Source organism: Micrasema longulum, unplaced genomic scaffold (genome assembly GCF_059751315.1).
Source record: "Micrasema longulum isolate JH-2025_06_02 unplaced genomic scaffold, ASM5975131v1 h1tg000811l, whole genome shotgun sequence".
Classification (NCBI taxonomy): domain Eukaryota; kingdom Metazoa; phylum Arthropoda; class Insecta; order Trichoptera; family Brachycentridae; genus Micrasema; species Micrasema longulum.
The window spans coordinates 36,444-61,992 of record NW_028278003.1 but is presented as its reverse complement, the minus strand read 5'-3'; the positions used below and the strand labels follow the sequence as shown (position 1 = coordinate 61,992).

The 25,549-nt window shown below is 32.8% G+C and overlaps 2 protein-coding genes across 4 annotated transcripts in view; one reads left to right on the top strand and one right to left on the bottom strand.

Annotated features, from left to right (window-relative positions):
• MCU (mitochondrial calcium uniporter) overlaps positions 1 to 5,274 on the bottom strand; it is a 128,379-nt gene extending 123,105 nt beyond the window's left edge. For both annotated transcript variants that reach the window (XR_015823044.1, XM_088230712.1), the window contains exon 1: positions 4,994 to 5,274. Coding sequence is in view for 1 of the 2 variants with exons in the window: in XM_088230712.1 (XP_088086838.1) it covers positions 4,994 to 5,098 (105 nt within the window). In the remaining variant the exon portion in view is untranslated. The remainder of the gene's footprint in view (positions 1 to 4,993) is intronic.
• A 176-nt stretch (positions 5,275 to 5,450) lies between these two features.
• Plap (phospholipase A2 activator protein) lies at positions 5,451 to 23,505 on the top strand. Of its 2 annotated transcripts, none has more exons than XM_088230723.1 (16): positions 5,451 to 5,784; positions 5,868 to 6,101; positions 6,180 to 6,370; positions 7,364 to 7,505; positions 10,862 to 11,022; positions 11,097 to 11,238; positions 16,999 to 17,179; positions 17,258 to 17,367; positions 17,638 to 17,730; positions 17,813 to 17,986; positions 18,372 to 18,489; positions 18,811 to 18,871; positions 19,899 to 20,027; positions 21,466 to 21,611; positions 21,705 to 21,829; positions 23,209 to 23,505. In XM_088230723.1, exons 1-16 carry the CDS (start codon positions 5,648 to 5,650, stop codon positions 23,390 to 23,392), a joined length of 2,328 nt encoding a protein of 775 aa, XP_088086849.1. In that variant the 5' UTR covers positions 5,451 to 5,647; the 3' UTR covers positions 23,393 to 23,505. The 2 variants fall into 2 exon arrangements, with proteins under 2 accessions (XP_088086849.1, XP_088086848.1); XM_088230722.1 differs by having other exon boundaries at positions 5,486 to 5,784; positions 17,807 to 17,986.
• The last annotated feature ends 2,044 nt before the right edge of the window (positions 23,506 to 25,549 follow it).

Here is a 25,549-nt window from a genome sequence, read left to right as displayed (position 1 = left end):
GTAATGTTTTTTTTTCTTCTTTCAATCCCAACGCTTTAAATCATGGGTCGGCAACCTTTTGTTGCAAGAGGGCCAAAAATTTTATGTGGGGATCAGTGCGTGCCGCACTTGGGCCTACCGTCCCAACTTAACACAGGACTTTCAGTCCCATGGAGTTGAGACTTATGTCTCGAAAATGTGTAATAAACTACTTGTTAATAAATAAAATTTTAAAAATATAAAATGTTACAACAGTATACGTAGAATATTTGTGCACGAATACTTTTGTTTTTAAACATAAAACGCTCGTTAATTGACATTTAATGTAGTTAATAAAATCAATGAGATTTTTGTAATAGCATCTGACTTGGTTGTCTTTTTAACAAAGGCATTGCATTTTTTGAAGTAGAGACACGTAGTATTGTGACTAATGTGAATCTAATCGACCGAGAAAAGTGTTTGTTTTTTCGGTAATTAAGAATTGAAACAGTTGTCTCACAAATGTATTTACTATAAAACATACTAATGTATTTGCTTAGCGAACCTTTTTATCCCCTTGTAGTTTTCAGAAGGTAGACTCCCATAAAAAAATATCAAGTTGTTATCATGCATTATTCATTTTAGTATTTTGCTAAACAAAATTCACTCCAGCTTCATATAGGCTTGTTCGCTACCCGTAAAATGAGTTCTTTAATCGATAGGTATGTAACTCTGTTACGCATGATATCGTCCGTCGCGTACGCGCGGCGAAAACCTCGCGAGCCGCACCGAGGGCCGCATGCGGCCCCCGGGCCGCTGGTTGCCGACCGCTGACTTACATCATCACTAGGTTCAGCTCCAGCGTATGTAGATAAGGTATGAACTTCCCCGTTGTCCACCCAACGGACAATTTTTATATTATCTGAACATGTCGCCATTCTAGTATTGATTTGTGACACACTACTATTTTATTTTTTTAATACTTTTTTTATGTAAAATGATTTATTTATTCATACAAATACATATACAGGGAGCGGAAAAATCATCTGACGGTTTTCGCCACCGTGCTGTTGAGCGAGTAGGTGGTGGGAGGTGGTGGAGATAGGAGCGTTTCAGAGCCCACACGTGGAAATTTTTAGTAGCCAAAATAACCATGGAACAGTGGTCGATTCCCGCGTTGCTGTTCAGCGGCAGTTCCGTAGGTGTTTTAATGTTGATCCAAGAGGAAGAGTCCCAACTCGTAACACAATTATGGAAAACTTCCTGATCCCTGAACTTCAGAGAAATCGCATGCGCACTAGCGCAGGAGGATATAGTTCCAGCAGGATAGGGCAACTGCCCATATAGCCAATGAGGTGACGCTGAGTCATCTCGCGTTTTGGGAACATTTAATGGCCAGGTCGCTCTCCAGACCTTAGCAATTGTGTTTTTTTCTTGTGGGGGTTCCTTAAAGCGAGAGTTTACAAAAAACAAACCCCGACACTGGACGGATTGAAAGAAGCCATATGCCAAGAAATCGCCCACCTGTCTCCTGCAATGTTAGAGAGGGTATTCGACAGCTTCAGTGCAAGGCTGGAAGAATGCTAGGTCAAAAAAGGACATCAGTTATAGGAGGTTATCTTCAGATCTTAAACGGATAAAATCGGTTGTTCTGGTGTTATTTTCATTAAATTACATGAACACCATTCTGTAATAAGCAATAAAACATTTTTAATCACTTTTTTCTTTTGTGTTCATTTTACTTAAAAACTGTCGGATCATTTTGCCGCTCCCCGTATACTACAAAAAAAAACATAATAACGTATCCCAAACTCTATGAGGCTAAGAGCCCTGTGTTGAGTTGGGATACAAAATAATGGAAAGTGGAAGCATGTACATCATTAAATAATAGCAAAAGTAAAAACTGTTAAGAGGACATCGCCCGAGCGTGGGAAAATAAATTTCGTCAAAATGGTTCCATATTACTAACGCATACAATTGAAATTTTTGAACACACACTGTTTCACGTTGCACCAAGGGTCGCTTAGATATTAACCTGGCAAATTAATGATTTCGAACTCGGAATGAAATTGGATTACCCTAATCATTTAAATATTTATACCTTCGAAATTTAAATTCCATGGTTTAATTTATCTAATTTTCACTTTTTTTTTTTAATGTATTCATTTTTTTAAATAAAATCATAAATAGATTTAGTTAAAGATTGACCGGTTTTCCATTTTCCTATTATAACACCCTATTTCTATTTAAGCACATACAGATTTTTAAGTAAAAACGCATTTTTCATTTTAATGTATAATTAAAATGGAATTTGGCTATCGTATTTACATGATTTATTTTACGACATACGTACACAGGTATATAGAGAATTACGGTCACCAATTCCAAGAAAACACACAACATTAGAGATGGATGTATTTATGTATTTAATGGACACTTTTGCGGGAACGAAACAAAAATAAGAAAACGTCGCTTTATTTAGAATTATTTAATAATAATAATGTAAAAAAAAAAAATTCATTTACAGGGGATTTTTTATTAATACCATGAAATAAAAAAAAACTCATATTTGATAAACCTGTATAACAATCATTTGTGCAAAAAAAAACAAAAGGCTTATTCTGTCACAATTTCATTTCGTAAGTTCGTTCGTTCGTCATATATCCATCTCACTCTAACGCAATAAAAGAATTACACATTTATACAAAGTTGCTTTGACTGTCTAACTAGGGTTATTAACCTTGTTCTAAGACAGTAAAAAATGTACAAAAAACAGTAATCAATACATAGAAGAAAAAATAAAGGTAGTAGTCATAGTAACAATATGGTCAAAAACATAGTAGAATACATAGTAAAGACAGTAAAAAATGTAGTAAAAGAAATAGTAAAAAACATATTAAGAAACCCATTAAAATACAAGGTAAAAACAAAAATACATAGTAAAAACAAAAATACTTAGTGAAAGATATAATAATAAAAATAAATGTGAGTAAGTATATTATATTACAGTATAGAAACTTTCAACTCTTTCGATGATTTGGTTTGATAGAAATACAACACTAGATGATATTTGTCAAAACTGGTACTCTTTATCTCATTATTCCACATACAGTTAAATAATTATATTTAAATAAAAAATATTTATCTCTCCTTTTTTTCATATAATTGCAGTGCAATAAAATATTTTTGTCATTACACGCGACGTGTATATTTCTGCATAGTATCGCATCTTAATATGATGAAAATCCGATAGAAAAAAAAGGCCCGTAAACCTAAGAATAGCAATATTTTATATTCTATAATATTAAATTACATTCCTGTTTCTACCAGAGATGTGAAAAAGTCTCAAATGCTGCTTTTGATTTTCTTAATTATGTTTGACGATTCCCCATAGTGCGATTATTTGTGTATGAATATAAAAATAGCGTATTTTTTTGTTTAAAAAAAGTTCCGTGGACCGAGTGTTAGAGACGTCCACCGCCCTCTACGAGTGAAACGCGAATGAATCGACATTATTTGTAATCTGGCTTTTTTGTATGAAGATTTGTATAGGATTTTTACACCTTTAAAATGGCGACAGTTTATACGATATAATGACCCAACAAAACTTATTTAGGCATTACGATAAACTAAAAAATAAGGCCGTACCATATTTACAAATACGTTAAATACCTATTTAAACGTTGACTGTTTTCAGTGATTTCATGATCTTTGGAATTTTTTTCACTAACTTACAAGATAAAAAAATTTTAAAAAGATATTGAGCCCTAGTAAAAAATTCAAATTTTGCCAACGTATTTTAAATTTGGCTAGGACTACTACAAGTCATTTAAATATCCCATCAATTATTACATTTTAGTATTTTTCACGCCACTCCCCCTTAAGTTTTGCCTGGATGCTTATCTTCTATTAAAAGTCGTCGACATGCGTTTCGTTCAATCCAGCAACATAATATAAAGAAATATACCGAATATAATTTTTTATTAGGATTTTAAACACAATTTTCGCATTGAAGCACTCCCGAAAAAGAGGCCCCCTCACTCAAATACTGAATTTTTCATTTCAGCAAAAAAAATTGAGTATGGTACAGTGACTGAATCTTAGAAGATTAATTAAAGTATCTATGAATTTATTTCTCGTGTTTTCAAGGTAAGATCTTGAAAGTTAGCAGAAACTTGTCCAATGTTTTTCTTATAAGTACTGAAATACAATTTCGGAGACTAATTGTGCATACAAAACGATACAGTTTATTTTATTGGATAGATCAATTTATTTTATTGGATAGAGCAATTTATGGTCCAAGAATATTAAAACGGTGTTAAATTAAAGCATCAGATTTTAATGTACTCTATCAAAAAATGGTGTACCTATTTTGATCGTGTCCTTCAAACGCTTTTTATATAAGTCGTATAGAATACTTGCGTATTTTAGTCATTTTGCAGTAATAAAAAATCAACCCAGATCGCCATGATCAAATAGTGGTTTGTGGGTCGGTTTTGTACGTTATGTAGCCGTGTTTGATTTTTATAAAACACGGATTATTGCTTTTATTATATAATGTATATTTAAGTACTTACTAACATAAAAAAATACCTTTAGAAAAAAAAGGCAAACTAATTCGATGAGTGAAACAGAAAAACAGACAAACTCAGTAGATATTGAGTACCTAATTAATATAATCTCTTGTACATAAAATATAATATTATGTTTATCACACCGGCTGCGGCTGTAACTCTCAGTATACATGAAGTATTTTAATCAGTTTAAAAATATATCGACGCATTATTAGCCAGAGTTGTAAAAGTGCGGAGAAAGACACGAAATGTATTAATTTGAAAACTTTTTAATAAAGTAAATAAAAAAGATATCTTATAAAAAACTTAGTAATCCTAATCATAATTTTCATCAAAATAACACGCGGTGAAACTAAGTACTACTAAGGTAGTGGTTTTTGACAGTTCTATTCAAAGAGATCCATAATTTTTTTCAATGAAAAATAAGCACCTAAAACTATGCAACATTTCAAGACACTTACTCTACTATGCTTTGGTCCACTTATAAGTGTTGACAAATTGTAACCACGGCTTAAATTTACTTTAAATAACATTTTGCACCTAGAAGCACACACACTAGACGCCATCTTCAAAATTTACTGAAGTAGCAGGTAACCACTCTAATAAACAAAATTATGTGCTTTGCCGGTTTTACTGAAAACATGAAAAATAACTAAGAAATAAATAATTTATTCATAAATAACAAAATATTTATCTTCAAATAACACAAGTCACAGGTCCAATGATAATAACAAACTAATCTAATCTAATGTTTGTATTACTTTTTAATCTTCAATATTTTTTTGCAATGTTGGTGTTTGAGTTGACTTGTTCCTATCCTCCGATTGATATCTTGCTATCTTTTTTTGTTCGTACAAGTTTTGACATTTTACGTGAAAGAAAGCATCAAATTTCATATTTCCATAGATTAAATATATTGATTCGTTCTTACCTTCTTCAGCTAGCTTCATTTCGCTTCTGCATGATTCGGGGTTTCGATTTAGCGTGTTTTGTTTTGTTCGGTGTTTGATATTTGCTCGGTTTGCTATTGTATTTTTTCTATATTAAATTTGCATTGTTGTCAATATTGACGGGTGAATATTTAGAACATTAAAATATATTTGTATCTGTTTATAATGGCTATACCGGAATATAAACTAAGTACCGTTCTCCACGGCCACTCATTAGACGTAAGATGTGTTTCTGTAACCAAAGATGAATGTATTCTTTCATCGTCTAGAGACAGAACTGCGAAATTATGGCATCCCGAAGGGTAAAAATAAAATTATCCTTATGTTGAAATGTAATTATTTGTTGCAGATTTTTTTAAACTACTAAATACCAAATAAATTTCAGAGAAAAAGATTTCGCCGCCGTTGTAACCTACAAAGGTCATAGTAATTTTGTATCATCTGTATGCTTTCTTCCACCCTGTGACACCCACCCTGATGGACTAGTTGTGACAGGGAGTAATGATACTACTATATGCGCCTACAACATTCAAGATCCAACTCCAGTTATCGTTTTGAAAGGTCACGAAAATGCAGTATGTAGTGTATCCCCAGGCAGGTTACCTGGTTCCATTTTGAGGTGTGTTTTTTATTTTTGCTTCTGTGTCATTCAAAAATATTATCAACATGAATTAATATTGTACATGTTTTATTGCAGCGCTAGTTGGGATAACACAGGACGTGTATGGTCAGTGAATATTTTAGATACCCCAATACTAATCCTCAGAGCCCATACCGCCGCGGTTTGGACTATTATTGAACTCGGTAACCAAAATATCGCAACTGGTTCTGCTGATAAAACTATCATTATTTGGAATCAAAATGGCGATAAGATTGAAAGTTTAATTGGTATGTTAAGGAGTTAATGATTACTAAATTTATTTATTTACAGATCAAGCCAGACAAATATATTTGGTTAATGATAATCAAATACGAATATTTAAACACAATTGGATACATACAAGACAATGCCAAAATACCAGACAGCAAGATCACGTTAAAAAAGCAAGGACAGACGTAAAAGGGCAAGGACAGAATTGGGTTGTGGTCCCGTGGCTAGTGTCTCGGACTCACGGATCGAAGGTCCGTGGTTCGAATCCCAATCTACCCCAACTTGATTCCCATTTTCTAATAGTGAGTTATTTACAACTCGTTGAAAATGGCCCTCAAAATTAAATATTTGTGTAAATTATAAGAACGCAAATATTTCTTTTTCAAAAAAAAAAAAAAAAAACAGTAAAAAAAAAACCTTATCTGACTACTTAAAAAATTATATCGGAGACACATTTAAAACCGATATTAAAAACCACATACATGATGATGAAACATAAGACATTAGATGAAATGTACTTCTAACCCTAACAGGTTTCTAAAATTATGAATAAAAATAGGCGCTGCAGTATATAAGCTCTGCCATGTCAATCCTTCTGTCCCCACAGCATTATGTTTATTGGGTTTATTTGGTTTATTTAATTCAGCTTTCTTAAGACTTTAGAATGACTCAGTGACAAGTCTTCTTGGCCCACAAGCTCGTGAGTAAGGTTAATAATGCTGAGGACTTAACGATGATTCAATTATGAGATAATGCTCATTTACGTATTCCATTTTTTTTTTAATAAGCGTTAAGAGCGCATTACATTTTCCATTCTAAATTTTCTCTAGAAGACTAACAACAAACTGAGATCTAACTAGGTATGTCTGTATTATGTCTTAAGAACTGACATATAAAACGATTTTATCCTGTGAACTATAAAACTGTATTCTCCAAATCTGAGTCCTCGTTCACTGGAGCCCACAAACTAGCTAACTATCAATAAGTAATGATTTTGTTTTATTTTCCAGGTCACACCGATTGTGTTCGAGCCCTAGCCGTAGCAAACAGCGAGTCCTTCTTTAGTTGTGGAAATGACGCGAGTGTACGCCATTGGTCTAATAAAGGAGAATGTTTAAATACGTATTTCGGTCACTCAAACTACATTTACAGGTATAGTATTTAACCGGATTCTTTAAATAATTGTTTCAGATTTTTTGTCAAAACCTGACCTTAATATTACCCCTCAATGTCATAATAAGTGCTTTATTTTGTTTTTCTCAGTTCCATGTTTTTCCTCTTGGTTTTTTTTCTTACAATAATGTTGGTGCCTCGACAAGTTGGTTTTGTTTTTGAAACTGGTTGGAATACAATTATTATAAAATAAACTAACAAAAACTAGTGTTACTAACGTTTATTCTATTGAAAGACAACTAGTTTTGAGAAAGTACTCCTTTCTTTGACGGGTGACACAATACTTATTTTTAATTAATTAGTTCGGTCTATTTTCAAAAGATGGCTCTGGCTGTTATGCATGTTCCATAATAACAGCTGATTGTGGTGGTTTCAGAGATGTTAGAAAGCTTTCAATAATATTCAGTTTATATAAAAAATTGAATCAGTAAAGCGCGCATCATTTAATAATAATAATTATGGATAACTTATATAACGCCATTTTCGTAATATAATACCTCAAGGGCGCTTTACAAAGTGATTATATAAAGATATAAATTTAATTTTAACTTGAACTTTTTAATTTAAGAAAAATAATGTACTTTTTCATACTACTTTTCCACCACATGCTAAGAATTTATTCAAATGATTTAGAGAACAAGTACCTCATTTATAGATGTTGGTTCAAATTTACTTAATTTTTGGGAGGCGTCAGCGGAAAAAAACGTTTTTTTCCCTGAACTAGATGCCAGTCTGATTTTTTCGACCTTATTTGTAAAAAAGTTGGCAAAATCTGTAGCAGTAGCGCCTGTATTCGGTGTCTCTGTTATACAGTCACCACGAACAGATTGAAGGCTTCGCCAGAGTTGTTTTGGAGACTTTCTTTGTTCGGTGATTTTCTTGCACCAGAAACTTGATTTTTTTCTTTTTATAAATGTCCTGTAAGAGGCTTGCATTTCTAACCATATTGATCGTTCTGAAGTTGACAGTGTATTTCTGTATTTATGTTCAAGGTGTCTTAACTCTTTTTTTTTGCATCGACAATTTTCGTCAAACCATGCATCAGATTTCCTTTTTCGAATAGTCTTCGTAGTAAGTGGTGCATGTTTGTCTATCAGGTTAGATAGTACCTCATTATACAACCTAACCAATTGATCAACGTCATTTGAGCGACGGTCAATATTCGGACCGACCAACGATGTCAAAAGTTCAAAGTTAAAATTTTCTAAATTTAATTTTCTCCATGGCCTTGATGTGAGTGTTTTGTAAATTGCTATTGGTTTTTGTATAATTTTACAGTGCACTAATCTATGGTCTGAAAGTCCTATCTCTGTAACATGAACTGTGATCTTTTGATCACATTTTCGTCGAATTATAACATCTAGTGTACCTCCCGCATCATGTGTAGGGGTATTTACTTCTTGTGAACATTCAAAATCACTTAAAAGTTCATTAAAACGAATAGATTCTGAGTCCGTCTCACGGTCAAAACGAATATTCAGATCTCCAGTTACAAATGTTATTTCCGTGCAAATGATGGCCCATTCAAGTAAAGATTTTATTTCTGAGTAAAATTTGCGAGGTGGTGCTTTAGAACCTGGTCTATAAATTTTAATTGAGGTAAAATGATTGCTGCCTGCGCTAATCCTACAGCTAATGCATTCAAAAGTGGTGTAAAGTGGAATTTTAATTTTTGCTATTTTAAGTTGAGTTTTGGTAATAACAACAATTCCACCGTGGTTCGTCCATGTAACATTATTTTTCCCATTGACATTTTCAATGGATGGTTTCCGTGCCTCTCCGATTACATTAAAACCCTTACTACGGAGCAGTTTTATAGTGACAGAATTGTGATCTTCATGCCAAGTTTCCATTAACGCAAGAACGTCTAGCTTATTATCGTTTATTATGTTGGGGATATCATCAATTTTATTTTTGATTGAACGTACATTCCATGTACCAAGTGAAAGAGGACAAGGTGTATCTGCGTTTCTATTTATTTTTATTCGTTTAATAGTTTTTGGTTGATTTTTATCATTAGTTACATATGTGACTTGAGACTTAGAGAGAGATTTAACATACACATTCTCGGAATTTTTCGATCATATTGTATATTACATCACTCAATAATTTCATAGAATGACATATAGTTGGCGCTACTATTGACAAATCTATATGACAACCTACAAATAATTTGTGTCAAAATTTTGGTTTTAGTGACACTGCTTTTGTAATTTTCCAAACAGTGGAAAAATCTGAATTTCGTGTGCTGATAAAGCATTGCTTTTTTATGGGAAAAAATACCATTCAAGCAAAGCAATTGCTTGACAAGTTGTCGCTTCAGTTCATTTTTATCCAATAGGCCAAGACACAAATCTGCAGAAATAAAGATTTAAAGTTTTTTTTTACAAAATAGGCATACATAATGACCACAACAAGACAAAATTCATTCAAAACACCCCTTAAACAATTTTTAAAAATTAAAATTTCATTGGAATTTTATAAATAAAGGCTTTCTCAGAACTTCTGTACACTTAAATCAATTTCCTTAAAAATGGTATGTTGGACGAAAACAAACTAAAGCGACGAAGTGTTATTTTGACTGAGACAAATGGTAGGGAAGTAGTTTGCTAGTTTTAAATGTGGCCGTATGGACACCGATGATGCTGAACGCTCTGATCGCCCAAATCTGGACTGAGACGAATGGTAGGGAAGTAGTTTGCTAATTTTAAACATGGCCGTACTTGATGATGCTGGTCGCCCAAATTTGGCAGTTGTTCCAGAAAACATAAAAAAAGTTCACAAAATAGTTTTGGCTGATCGTAAATTGAAGTTGCTTGAGATAGCTGACTCCTTAAAGATATCAGAAGGCAGTGTATTCACTATTTTCCATCATCATTTGTCAAAGAGAATTCTCTGTTCGAAGTGAGAACCGTGTTTGCTCTCAGTTGATCAAAAACAACGACGTGTTGACAATTCAGAGCGCTGTTTTGAGCTGTTTCAGCGCAGTAAAAATATTTTTTTTAAGGGGTGTGTGTCAATGGATGAAACAGGATCCACCGCTACATTCCAGAGTCAAATGGGCAGTCGGCTGGGTGGACAGCAACTGGCGAAAGCTGTCCAAATTCACCAAAATTGCAAATGTCAGCTGGTTAGGTTTCGGTCTCCGTATTTTATTCATTGATGAGTTGGAATTATCGGGTCACTTGAAAGATGATTTGTGTAATGTTAAGGATAAGCATTAGGTACCGATGGAAATTATTTGACAGAAATAACATTTGCGTGATGCCATTATTTTTATTTACTCTATAACTGTTTATATATATATTTTTTAAACATTTAAACATATTTTCCAGCATATGCATTAACCCCTTCTTGAAAGACTCCTGTTTTGTAACATGCGGTGAAGATTCTACAGTTCGGGTTTGGATTGCTGGAGATAATGTATGCACTATAACACTTCCAGCGCAATCAGTATGGAGTGTTTCGTGTCTCTCTAATGGTGACATTGTGGCAGGTTAGTTCACTAATTTTCTTGTATTTTATATATCCAAAATTAAAATGAAATTAATACAACCCCTTCATCGTCAGGTTCGAGTGACGGGTTGGTTCGAGTGTTTAGTGCTGATGCTCTACGGTATGCTGGGGATGAAACACTGAAAACGTTTGATCAAGAAGTAAATAAACAACAAGAAGCATCTATGCAAGAAATTGGAGGTGTTAAAGTTACAGAGTAAGTAAACTTTGTGGTCAAAGATTTTATTAAATGTTAGTAAATAATTTTATTTAACCACTTACTGACTTTTCTATGTCTACTAGTATTGAGACATACCAGTCTCTCCATCAGGACACTAATTACAAGAGCATGCAAATCCCACTATACATCTTCACTACAGTAGTAGTTGCACAAAAATATGAAACCAACACGCTGATTTAATAAAAATACATGAGTTAAAATCTTACATTCAAATCATTAAGGATCAATAGTGAATAATATGTAAATATTTCACATGATAAAGGCTTTGAAAAATAATTTACCTTTAATCAATAATCAAATAACCTTTCAATATAGTCTATTATACGGTGTTAACAATGTAATGGTCGCCCTATACCTAGTAAATACTCCTCCCGTCCTCGCCTCCCCCTTCTTTCAACTATTTTTTCCTTGAAAAAAGAAAAAACGAAAAAAGTTAAAATATATAATCAGTGTATGTTAGTGTTAACTAATAACAGCCTTTGTTAATAGCTAACGGCTAGCTAGCAGCACTTTGGTTTTATATTTTGTGCAACTACTACTAACTATGGTGAAGGTGTTACAGTAATTGGTGTCCTGATAAAGAGACTGGTACATCTCGAAACTTGTAGACATAGAAAAGTCAGTAAGTGGTAATTATTTACTAACATTTAATTTAACATAATTAATTTTTACAAATATTTGCAACAAAAGCGTTGATAAGGGAATTTGGAAATCTAGGCATTTACATGGCTCTCAACCTGACATTGATTGGTTTAAGTAATCACTTTACCTTTACACAGTGCGTAACATTTACCGTTCTTCTCATGTTTAAATATCCAAGATTATTCCATTTGTGTTTTTTTATGAAATAAAAGAGCAGAAACCTTGAAATTAAAATTTACGTGAATTATTACACCTACTAGGAGACACCTGAAAAAACTTTTCAATTTTCATGCTTTTTTATGTACTTATTTATAATATGTAGGTATGTCTTAATTTATTTTATTTGGGATTTTTACAGCAATTACAGATCATAGAAACACAACATTGTCATACGGTTACGCGTGAATGTTTATTGCTCTTTTTTATTTTGGTTATTATTATTATGGATAACTTATATAGCGCCATTTTCGTAATAAAATACCTCAAGGGAGCTTTACATAGTGATTCTATTGTTAAATTAATTTAATTGAAGCTTTTAAATTTGTAATTTAATTAAAACAATTTATTTTGTTGTCACGTGCTACGGATTTACTAAAATGATTTAGAGAACAAGTGGGTTTTAAGTTTTTTCCAAAACATCACTTCACTTTCACAGCCTCGCACCTCTGCTGGGAGAGCATTCCATGCCATAGGGCCTGCGACTGCAAATGCTCGTTCACTAAATTTAGTGCGCTGTTTGCGTAGAGGTATAATAACTTTTCCTCTCGCCCTAGACGTAGCTGATCTAAGCGTGAGACGCCTGTCAGCTAGTTCATCTGGAATGCATAGTTCCCTTAGATATTCCGGAGCAGAGTTGTGCAGTGACTTATACATAAGCCAACAGAGTTTGTATTCGACCCTCTGTGGAAAACGTAGCCAGTGTAGTTCCCGAAGTAGTGGAGTGATATGACTGAACTTAGAGATTTCGAAAATAAGTCTCGCTGCGGCATTCAATACAGATTGTAGGCGAGTCATTTTGTTCATTGGTAGACCTGCATAGATACCATTACAATAATCGACTCTAGACACTACAAACGCATTTATTAATTGACGGGCGGCATCAACTGGCAAATTTTTGCGTATGCATTTAATTTGTCTCAGCTGGTAGAAGCATGAACTTATCGTTCTACTAATTTGAGCGTGAAGAGATAGGTCAGAATTGAGTAAAACTCCCAGTAGTTTAACGGTGGGTAAAGCGTACTCACTACATTGGGTAGAGCCGTATCCTGGATCAAATTCTGTCGTCTGGCTGAAGCCACCCACAGTTGTTCAGTTTTTGATGGGTTTAATGTTAGTCTGTTTTCAGCCATCCAGTTTCCTATTTTCTTGATGCATCCATCAATTAAATTGACAAGCACACTTCTCTCGCCTGGTTCGCAATAAAAATAAATCTGCGTATCATCTGCATAGCAGTGAGACCACAATCCACATTTTTTGATAATGTTCTCTATATCTTTAGTGTAAAGGAGATAGAGAAGTGGTCCGAGTACTGACCCTTCAGGCACTCCTGTAGACACCCGAAAGTTGGTTGAGCTTTTACCCTGGAACACAACTGCATATTCTCTTTTATATTGATATGAACTGAACCACATATGTCCCTGATCACGGATACCATAAGTTTTCTCCAGACGTTCGAGCAAAATATTATGGTCTACAGGATCGAATGCAGCACTCATGTCCAGAAGAGCCATCAACACCAGATTACCAGAGTCCACCGCCGTTATAATGTCAGACAGTACTCTTATCACTCCCGTCTCCGTGGAATGAAAACGTCGGTATGCCGATTGCCTTACCGAAAATAAAGAATTCCGCTCGATATAGTTAACAAGCCTATGAGAAACTATTTTTTCTAGTATTTTTGATACGATGGGAAGATTTGAAATAGGGCGAAAACTGGAAAGATCTTCCACATCTAGTTGTGATTTTTAAAAGTGGAGTTACATTTGCTTTCTTTATGGCTCTCGGAACAATGCTGCGCTTCATGGATGTATTAAATAAATCTGTTAAAAATGGAGCTAATACGTTAATGCATTTTTTCAAAAGCCATGTTGGCATCGGATCTAATATACATTGTTTGTTGGGTAATGCCGCAACAGTTTTTTTAACCTCATTTATAGATGTTGGTTCAAATTTACTGAATTTTTGAAGGGCATTAGCTAAAATTACAGGTTTTTTCGCTGAACTACACGCCAGTCTGATTTTTTCGACTTTATTTGTAAAAAAGTCGGCAAAATCAGTGGCAGTAGCGCCTGTGTTAGATGTCTCTGCTATACAGTCACCACGAACAGATTGAAGGCTTCGCCAGAGTTGTTTTGGAGACTTTTTCTGTACAGTGATTTTTGCACACCAGAAACTAGATTTTATTTATTTTATAAATGTCCTATAAGAGGCTTGCATATCTAACCATATTGATCGGTCCGAAGTTGACAGTGTGTTTCTGTATTTGCGTTCTAGACGTATTAGCTCTTTCTTTTTGAGTCGACAATTTTCGTCGAACCATGCATCAGATTTCCTTTTTCGAATAGTTTTCATAGTAAATGGTGCATGTTTGTCTATTAGGTTAGATAGTACCTCATTGTACAACCCAACCAATTGATCGACGTTGTTTGAGCGACGGTCAATGTCCGGACCAATCAACGATGTCAAAAGTTCGGAATTGTCAGCTTTATCTTAAGAAGTAGAAACCAGAGCAGCCTGCCATTACCTACTGCATAACAAAAATGTTCAAATACTGTATTGAAAATAACACTGACATTTTTTTTTCTGGAACAACATTAATATGTCTACCGCTGTCTTCATATAGTTGTCGTTAAAAAGTGTCAATGGCATTATTATCTCTGCATCCAATATCCAATCCTGATACACTAAGCCGAATTGAGAAAGAAGTAAACAACCGCATCATTTTCCGCTTAGAATATTTGGCAGAGCAAGTGGGAAACGTCCTTAGTAACGTGTGTATTGGCTGACCTTGTTGGACCATCTTGGATAGATTTTATTAAAAGCGCAGCTTTCTTAGGTCTAACAATAGATTCGACCCTCGTATTAAAGCTTTAGCGGCAAAGCTTGGTGCAACAGCATACGCCGCCAGAAAGATCAGACAGATAACCGAAATAGCTTCAGTGAGAATAGTTTACTTTAGCTTCTTTCACACTATTATGTCACACTTATATTTTCCTGTGGGGTGGGGCGGCCGATATTTCCACTATTTTTATTTTCCAAAAAAAGGCAACGAGAAACTTTGTAAAGAAATAAACATTATGGCAATGTGTAGTCGATATATATGTATATTTACAAAATCATTATGTATGTGTGTAAATACGTATCTCTCCAAAAAATAGCGGCAAACATATCCTCGTCGTTCAGGCAAAAGTCACTTACCCTTAAAATTATAGTTGACAACAGAAAATTATCACGCTGTTTCTCCGTAGGGGTAGGCAGAGGTGTTATAATGCCATATTACTCTGTCTTTGCATACATAACTCGCTTTCTTTGCATTCATACATCTTCTCGTGTACGCACGATGGTTATTCCTGCTCCTGACACGTCCATCTTCAAGTATTTGTTGTATTTGATCGTGCTATGTCTTTCTTAGTCTTCTTCGTTTTTTGCATCCATCAACATTTGCATTGTAGATCCTTTTAGCCGTTCTTTCGCTGTCCATTTGTTCTAAATGTCCAAACTAACGCAGCGTCCCTTACTTGATTTTGTCGATAATGCTTGTCTCAGCCTTACATACTGCACGGATCTCTACATTTGTGCCCCAAATCATTTTACGATGCATTCACCTGAAAGATCGCATTTTGACAGCATTCAATCTACTTTCATCATTATTTTTCCAGTTCCATACTTCGCTCCCATACATTAGGGTCGGTACCAGAACTCTATGGCTAGTTTTGCCTCCTGCCACAAATATTTGTTTCCCAAAGTAGATTTTAGTTCACCCTGTTCCCGCCACTCACCCTCCTTTTAATAACTTTCTCAGTCTTTCGTTCTCTAGTAAACATTCTTCCCAGATACTCGAATTCTCGCATTTAGTTTTACTTTCATCCCTTTTATCAACCATTACTTTCGATTTATCAGCACTCATTAGCAAATCGCTTTCATTTGAATTATTTGTTTTTCATTATATGACTTTATATCATTATATACTGAAACATTAAATAAATAATACTTTAAATTAACATTTATTTTTAACCACAACATTATAATAAATATTCCTAATATTTCTTTCCTTTCACTAACTCTTTTAGCTTATATTGTCCAGATTATGAACAAGTAAAAGTCACTCGACCAAATTTTAGCCAATTTGCCTCATTAAAAACCTTCCAGATATTTTTTAATGAAGAAGAAATTTCCAGAAGGAAAAAGTTATCAATGGAATTTATTAAAAATATATTAATAATTTATATACATAAAACCTCTAAAGCACAAAAATCAGATTTTTCCCTGGTCTCCAAACTTTCAAATTGCGATTTCTCAAAGTTATATTTTTTGGGTGAGTGACTTTTGCCTGAACAGCGACAACATATAGTACAATACTAGAAATAAAAATAAATTAGTATTTCCAAAGTGGGGTTAGCACATGTTTTGTGTGGGAAGCAGCGTATGCTTCCACTACAGAATACCCGACAATTTCCTAAATATGGGCGATAAAAATTCAAAAAAACTTACTATGCATGAAATGACTACATCAAAGACAACAGTGTATGGAACTGATAATGTTTTTTTTATTTGTCCAATTGGGTTAGTTTGTATATTTATTATTATGTTTTTTTTTTCATGTTTAATTATTTAAACTTGACTATCTGTACATGTTGTTTTCATATTGACTTTAAATAAGCGCATAACGTATACTTACATTGAAAAAATATTTTTATGATTGTTTATGCTTTCTCTTTGGGTATTGAAGATAATACTTTGCGCCTCTCTCGCGTCACAAGTCACCAGTGAGGAGAGTTCTATAAAAAAAATTGTAAAAAAAATATTTTGAACGCAGTGAAAACTTATTGTCGGTTAGTATATTTGAGGAAATCAGATATTAATTTATGTCCATAGTTTACCAGGTCCAGAAGTATTATTTGAACCGGGTAAAACTGATGGTCAAACCAAATTGGTTAGAAAGGGCACCAATGTGAAATGTTATTCTTGGAGTGCTGACACCCATAGTTGGTCGGAGATAGGAGACGTCATGGGGGCAGCAGGAGCCGCAGAAGGAAAAACTTCTTTTCAAGGAAAGGTATGCATATCTCTCCCACACTAAAACCTAAGACTTATATTTTTTTCATTTTTATTACTTTTTCACTTTTTTTTATAGGAATATGATTTTGTATTCAGTGTAGACATTGAAGACGGAAAACCCCCTATCAAATTACCGTATAATATGGGTGAAAATCCTTGGGAATCTTCACAGGCATTCATTCACAAGTGAGTTATTTAAGTATTTTCATTACATGATTTAGTTTAATTTACCATTTATTCGTCTAAATTATTAGGTTTACTAGGTTTGTTACACAAATTCTTAATATCTACGTTCTCAAAATATGTGACTTCATTGGGAATATATTACTTTTTAACACTTGAACAAAACTAGATAAAAAATGACTGCCAACACTGGTATTATCTGGGATTTATTTATATTTATTGTTATTTCTTATTACATCTGATTCATGTTTGAAACGATTTTGGTTGTTTTAGGAATAATTTACCTCAGGTATATTTAGAGGAAGTTGCCAATTTCATTTTAAAGAATTCTGGCCAGACAGATATTACTACAAACCCTGAAACTGGGTGAGTGACCTGACAGTATGTTTGTGTCTGTTTTGATATGTGAATGCTACGTACAGTTATAATATATTCTGAAAAGTTTCAGTGACTTTATGGATCCATTTACGGGAGGGTCACGTTATGTACCAGGAACTAGGACTTTAACATCAGGGGCAGCAGGGAACAACACTGATCCTTTCACCGGAGCTTCCAGCTATTGTACTTCTAAAGCTAAAGCACCGAGCGTTCCTACTCTATTCCCCCAAAAAACATACCTAAGGTATAAATTTTAATTGTTTGGAATAATGGTTTTTAAAAAATACAACTTTAAATATTAGTGGTATGGCTGGCTGCGGAGTAGCGCAGGATCAAGATGCTTTCACTGTAGTGATCGCCAACGTCGGAGGGACCTGACAAGGCACCTCAAAAAGAATGGCTTATATTTTTACCAAAATGTACCTAGATATTGCTGTCTAACCTTTTTTGTTTTGTTTTAACAGCTTTATTGAAAAGAAAACTCCTATTTCAGGTTTTTTTTCTATCTTAAGTTTTTTAATTTTGGACCCGAAGTAATCAAGTCAAAGTTATTTTATAATATTTTTAAGCTCACAAGACCATTTCGGAATGTGTGTTCTTCTTCTATTTTTATATTTAATATTTTCCAGATTCGACCAAGGAAATACTTCTCTCATCTTAGATAAATTAAAAGAATTTAATCAAAAGTCAGGATGTAATTTGTTTTCTAATTCAGATTTGGAGGAAATTGTTAAATTAGCTGACGTTGTAAGTAATTCACTTTTTACTTTACTTTTTAATAAATTTTTCAATTCACTTATTCATTATTAGTAAGGGTAGTGTTACAGAATATTATTTTATAAGTGTAAAATACAGTTTTTTTGTTATTGAATTAAATGCATTTTCAAAAATTGGTTTTCAATGAAAAAGTTGTGTCTTCGAAAAGGGATCATGCAAAATATGGGACTTATGTTTTTATACATTAATTTAATATTTTTCATGCAATTTAGACAATTATTACATTACATTACGTGAAACAAAGAGCTAAGGAAAACTAAAATGAGGCTTTAAAACTATTTTTATTTTTAGAAATCAGAATACTGTGCAGAAGCTGTGAATAAATTAAAACAAATTTTGGCATGGCCACAAGGTAATTTCATCTTTATCCATTTTACGGTAGTATAACTTTGTGCTTGTTAGTTTCTAACATTGTGTTTTCCTGTAGACAGCTAGAATAACCCAATGTCTCTGACAGAATTTGATTTTTCGTTATACCTCAACTGGTTTCAAGGTTACTACCTCATCATCAGAACTTAAAACTAATTTATGCATTGATTGGCTTTTTTTCCACTTCTGTTATATTGTGTTGTACATATAAAAAAAATAGTCGTGTGAACATACCTCAATTTTTTTTTATGTGTTTTTTTTTAAAAATGCAATAGGAATGATAGCATAATGTTTCTACCCTTTTACTGGAGCCAGATACTCTCAATGGAAATTTGTTTTGCCATTTAAAAAAGGTTTTTATGTCTTCTTCTTTCAAATTTATCAAAAAATGGACAATTTAATTCAGTTAGGAAGTTAGAATGGAGTTAGTTCATAATCTTCTTTCGTTTATCTTTAAATTATTCAGTATTTTAAATTTAGATATAATTTTATTCAAGGAGGAAGTTCAGTTCTACGGTAAATTGGATATATAGTTTTTTTCTCACAAACGATAAAAAAATAACATTTAATTGTAATGCAAAGTTTCTCTAAAATGTATGAAATAATGAATAAAAATTAACTACTTTAAATGATGTCACAAGTCCTTCTAAATCAACCAGTGATAGATTGTTGTGATAGACTTCCGGTTTCCATAAAAACCAACCCACCAATCAGGACAACTCGCCAAAGAGAACTAGTGACGTCATGCGTAGAGTGGTTAAAAAAATTACAAAAAGAAAAACATGGTGATGATAATACGATACATTAAAATAAATTATTTATCCACTTAATTTGATAGTCTATTAACAAATAAAATTGTTTTTAAAAACCACTGAACTTCCTCATTGGTGGCAGATTCAAATGATTTAATCCTCTGAAAGAACAATTGTTTTGTGTTGGATTAAAAAAAAAATCCAAAATTTTGTAAAATAGGATCTCTGTGTATAATGTTTACTTTTCAATATTTACAGATTTACTTTTTCCTGTATTAGATGTCACAAGAATGGCGATAAGACAATCTCAAACCAATGCAGATTTATTTAATAAAGAATCTTTTGGGCACCACTTAATTTCATTACTTATAGATAATCTAGTACCTGGTTAGTATGAATGTTACATTAATATTAAAACTTTTACGGCCAATGTTTTTGTATACAGTCAAACGATCAGCTGGAACACACTATTTAAAATATTCAGTCGACTATTCTTATTTATGATTAAATTTTTGTATAATGTTTATTTATGATAATTCACTCGCATTGCATTTTTCTTCTTTATTAGATAAATAATGCTAATAATAAGCTTACTTCTAGAGTAATCTATGATTAAAATGGTGCAATATAAATTGTCGCCGCACCAGGTTGTTCAATATGTACTCAGTGTCATAAAGGGATTTGAATACTGTCCAGCAAAGCTTTATTTTATTCTCTCTGGGCTTTTTAACCAGTGCAAATCTCGAAGATGTGAGATGTGAGAATATTTTTTTACTCCCGTAATAATCCTTGCTGCTACATTGAAGACAGATTGAAGTTTATTAGTTTGATATTTTGGGAGATTTGCGTATATTCCATTACAGTAATCTAGACGCGAAATGACATAAGCATTTACAAGAGCTTTAGTTGCATCTATAGGAATGTTTCTCCGCACGGATTTGATCTGTCGGAGATGGAAGAAACCAGCACTTACAATTTTATTGACCTGAGAATGAAGAGAAAGATCTGAATCTAAATGAACATCCAGTAGTTTAACATTTATACTAGGGGTAAGATCACAACCTGTGATTGAAATTGGAGATCGGTCTAAAAGGTGTTGTCGCTGTCAAGATATTAAGAATGATTACATTGGTAAATAAAACAATAAATAGTTATGTTAAGGGCCAGTTATTTTATCATTCAGTGAGGTGAAAAATGATGCCATATAAATTATCCAACAATAATAATACTAGTTAAAATAAAAAGTTGGTTCAGGTTTGGAGAAAGTATTCCGTTGTTCGTACAAAAAAGATTTTGTTTCTATAATTGTTACTTCCGCTTTTGTTTTTTTTTTAAACTATTACTAATGATTAAACAACCGGTACTTATTTTCCTTCAAATCCATAATGAGAATATATTGAATATCCTGCGTATTTTTTTATCTTCAGTGTTGTTCCAGCTCGGCATCCAAAATTTTGCTTTAGTTAACATTGAAATGAAATATTTTTAAAATCTGCATTAAGTTAAGTTATCCTTAAAACATTTCAACTATCCAAATATTACAATATTTGAGTTTGTCCAAATGTTCGTAGTCAAAAGACTGGATTTCACCCCCTCGGGAGTCATTAAGATTAACAAATTACAACAGGGGTGGAGAATACCTTAAATAAGGGAATACGGAAGGCCATAAGCCCTGTAAATGCCTAGACTTCCATATTCCCTTATTTAAGGTATTCTCCATCCCTGTTGTAATTAGTTTATCCAAATATTTCTTTTTACCATATGTTAACTGTTTTACATGATAACATTGCAATAAAATACAATCTTATTGTTATAAATCTTCTAGGACGACTTCCAGCCAATCAATTATTATCGCTTAGGGTTCTGACAAATGCATTTGCCCACCTAGAAGGAGAAATGATTGTATTGGAGAAGCACGAAGAAGTGTTGAGTTCTCTGATTTGTCTTTCAGAGCCAAATAAAAATATGCAGGTAAACTAATTTGTGAATAAACTTCAAATATATCAGATTCTGAATAATGTATTTTGATATTAGTGTATTTTTACCTTATAAACTTAATTTAAGATTGCTGCCGCTACACTGTTACTCAATCTATGTGTTGCACTTGGCCAATTGGACAACACAACACAATTATGCAATGGAATTTTACAGATGCTTATAAAATTTTCAGACCTTGAAGCTTATTTTAGGTAAATATTCAATCTCAATTTATTTTTTCATATTTTCCTTATTTTTTGTTTCATGAACTAATTTTGTATTTTCATTGAACCCGTCATCTGTAAATGTAATTTCTCTGGGCAAGTATTACAATGGGAAGTTAACGGAGTTATCTTCAATCAATTGTCTGTAAATTTGAATAGAATTTTCAGTATGAAAAGTTGGATGTTCATATGAAACATTTTTTTAAACATGATTAATGAGGAAGTTCCATGGTTTTTATTTATTCATTTAATTTGTTAATTGACTGTCGAACGAAGCCGAATTTTATTTTTTTTCTTGTAACTAGATTATCATTGCAATAATTTTAAGTTTTGTAATTTCCCACTGACACTTTAAAATTACACCACTTGCAACATCACGATTTCAAGTGATTTTTTCTGTCATTGAAAAGTAGAACCCTCATACCTGCTAATTTGTATCTGCTAAATGTAAAAATATGCAAAACATGGCTTACCCTGAAATGCTCCAATTTTGACTGCGTGTAAGAAAGACGTTTTTCAAATCTAACTTCCTCATTACAGGTTAGCCGATGCAAACACACTTTAGTACACAAAATCCCATTTTACTTTAGACATTTGAAGATTACTCTGTTATCCTAGCCGGACCGAAGGGGGGGATTCGAATCCCCCGTAGACTGATTTTAATTCGATAACTCGAGTATTATGAAAGCTTTATGCCTTATATTTTTTACAATCGTGAAAATAACAGAAAGAAGCGTTTTCCTGTTTTTGTTTTTAAATTTTCAAATCGTTTAATATCAAAACAAAAAAAAGACGTAAATAATACAAGGGTCGATTTCACTTTGTGTACATAAGCATTCGGCAAACTAAAAAAAATAAAATACACGAGTGAGTAAAATATGTATACGTGAAAACATGAAAAACACTTCCAACTTTTTATTCCCTATTTTTATACAAGTAGGCGTTTATTAGTGAGGAAAAGGTTAACTTCCCATTGTAATCAATCCTTGATGGTAGGATGGTAATGTTAAAAGAAATCCAATTTTCATGGGCATTTATTTTATTTAAAGAAAGTATTTTTAGAGGATAAGAATAGTGCGTGATCTGTTAACACTTTAATGACAGAAAAATAATTTTATCAGGGTACATACCTAAGCAGTATCACAAAGAACTATTTATGACAGTAATACATAATACTGTTCAGGTAGTCTATGATTCCATCAAAATGTATCCAGATTCCTGTTAAAAAATTATTTACACACTGATTCGGTATTTCATTTTATTTTACCAAATTTTTGTTTTCTTGGAAAGCATTAGGACACCTATTTACTGTTAAATTTAATTTAATTTATGTTCTATATTATGTAAACATAAATATTGTCTTGTAGGGGTCTCGTCGCCTTGGGAACACTAGTCATGGAGTCACCCTGCAAAATACAACTAACCAGTATGATTGTGTCAGATTCCACGTTTATGTATAAACTAAGAAAATATGCTACCCCAGAAGTTAATTCGGATGCCAATAGACAAAAAATATTAACCTGTGCTCAGCAACTACTCCAAATATTATAATTGCTTTTAATTTATTTTTAATATGTTAACCTTATTTTATGATATACATATTAATATTAAGTTGATTCCGTAATTATTATTTTTACTATTGAATAAAATCATAAATTTTGAAATGCTTTTTTGCCACATCTCCCTATTTCGTTCTTGAATCAGTTTAAAACATATCATTTGCATGAATTCTGCAATTTTTTTACCAATTCACAAACATCTGTAGAAAACATAATTAAATTACAACATTTTCAAAATCACTAAGGTTAGACTGACAGACTTACCAAGGAACACAATTTATTTCATTTAAATTATTTATTGACAATTCTTGATGGAATTCCATTGTAATGATGTAATAACTTATATTTCCATATAAGTTATTAATTTTAAAAAAATACTTGGTACACTTCCACTTATTTGTTTTGACCAATTAGCGCTCTCACCCTCTAATGGGCATCTTCAGACTGGTGAATATTATACAGTGTAAGGGTAATTTATATAAAACTAAATATTATCTTAAGTGTAGGTACATTTAAAAATAAGTTGAAAAAGATACAATACGCAATATTGCAATGGAACAGAGTGAGACAAATTATTGAAACATGTGTTGGCGGCGGTGTAATTTAAGAAAATATTCTATTATATGAAATATATTTATTGTTTTATTACAATGTACAGGGTCTAACTAAGGGGGCTAATAAGGGTGATTTTTTAAATTCTATCTGCTGATTTATTAAAATTCTATCGCTATTATTTTTTATCCTATTTATTTCTAAAATTTCTAATCTATCTAACTTTTGACCTTTATGTCCTACATGTAAAAATTTTATGTTTTTTGTTGATGCCCATTAGAGGGTGAAAGCGCTAATTGGTCAAAATAAATAAGTGGAAGTGTACCAAGTATTTTTTAAATTAATAACTTATATGGAAATATAAGTTATTACATCAGGACACAATTTAGTTTAACTACCCCTTATTTCTATCATTTTATTACAGTGAAGAATTATCTCCGACAAAGTGTTTTTTTTTATCCCTACACCTGCGCCTATTAATAATGCTTCCGCAAGTGCCCGTCTTTAATTTGATTAAGATGACCAGTTGATGCTTGTTTACAGTTGAACTGATTGTTAAAATTTATGGAATGGAATAAACTCATGTTTTTAAGATTGACCACTTAGTAATGTGGGCCAAGTTAAGTTTGATTTTGCGGAAGACGTAGGCTGTGATATAGATATTGATAACACAAAGCTACCCAAGGTGTCACACTTTAAATATCTTGGATATATGTCAACAACTTATGCCCGTGTATATAAAGATATTCATCACCATACCAATACAGCATGGTTGAAGGCAAATTAAACTCAACTGTTGGTATGGCAGATTCAAACGTGGACGGCTGAATCTTAGCGACGATCCCAGGACAGGTACACCAAAAACAGCAGTCACCCAGGAAAACATCGATGACAACATCGCACAAGCGCAAGCTCATCAAGGAAGATCGACATGTGACAAATCGCGAGATTGAGGCATCATTGGGGATTTCATAGACCTCAACAAAAACCAACATCTTGTGATGCGGAACAGTTCTTCCCAACTTAATTTATGTAAAATACGATAATGCATTCTATGCCAAAAAATCACCCAAATAAATTTATAACACAATGTTACACATCATCATTAGGCATTTGTGGTACATGATTACTTTGTTTTACTCAAAAGCTGTCTAAAGACATTTGTTTTTGCTGACGCTACAATATTTGGTCAAAAAGGGACACAGTATTATCAATAAATTCAGCTTGTATACCTGAAAGGTTTCATTGCCTGCATGACTACGTTGAAAATGTTGGTTCTTCTCTTAAATTTCTCAAATCACCCATGGCTTCCATTAAACGCTTAATCTTCGTCCGTTGATGATCCTGTACCCTGTCGCCTTTTAGTAAGGTCAGAAAAAAAATATTTTGCCTTCTCAATATTACTGATTATATTGAAGCCAGAAAATTTTTCACTTCTCCTTGGGATCTTTTTTTTTTAAATACACAAATAACAGCGATTAGAGTAGTTTATTGAAGTATTTAGATAGCTATACATTTGTGACTAATCTTAAAACAGCTTACTGGTTTACATTTCAAAATAAACATAACAAGCAAAATATATTCAATAATGTTATAA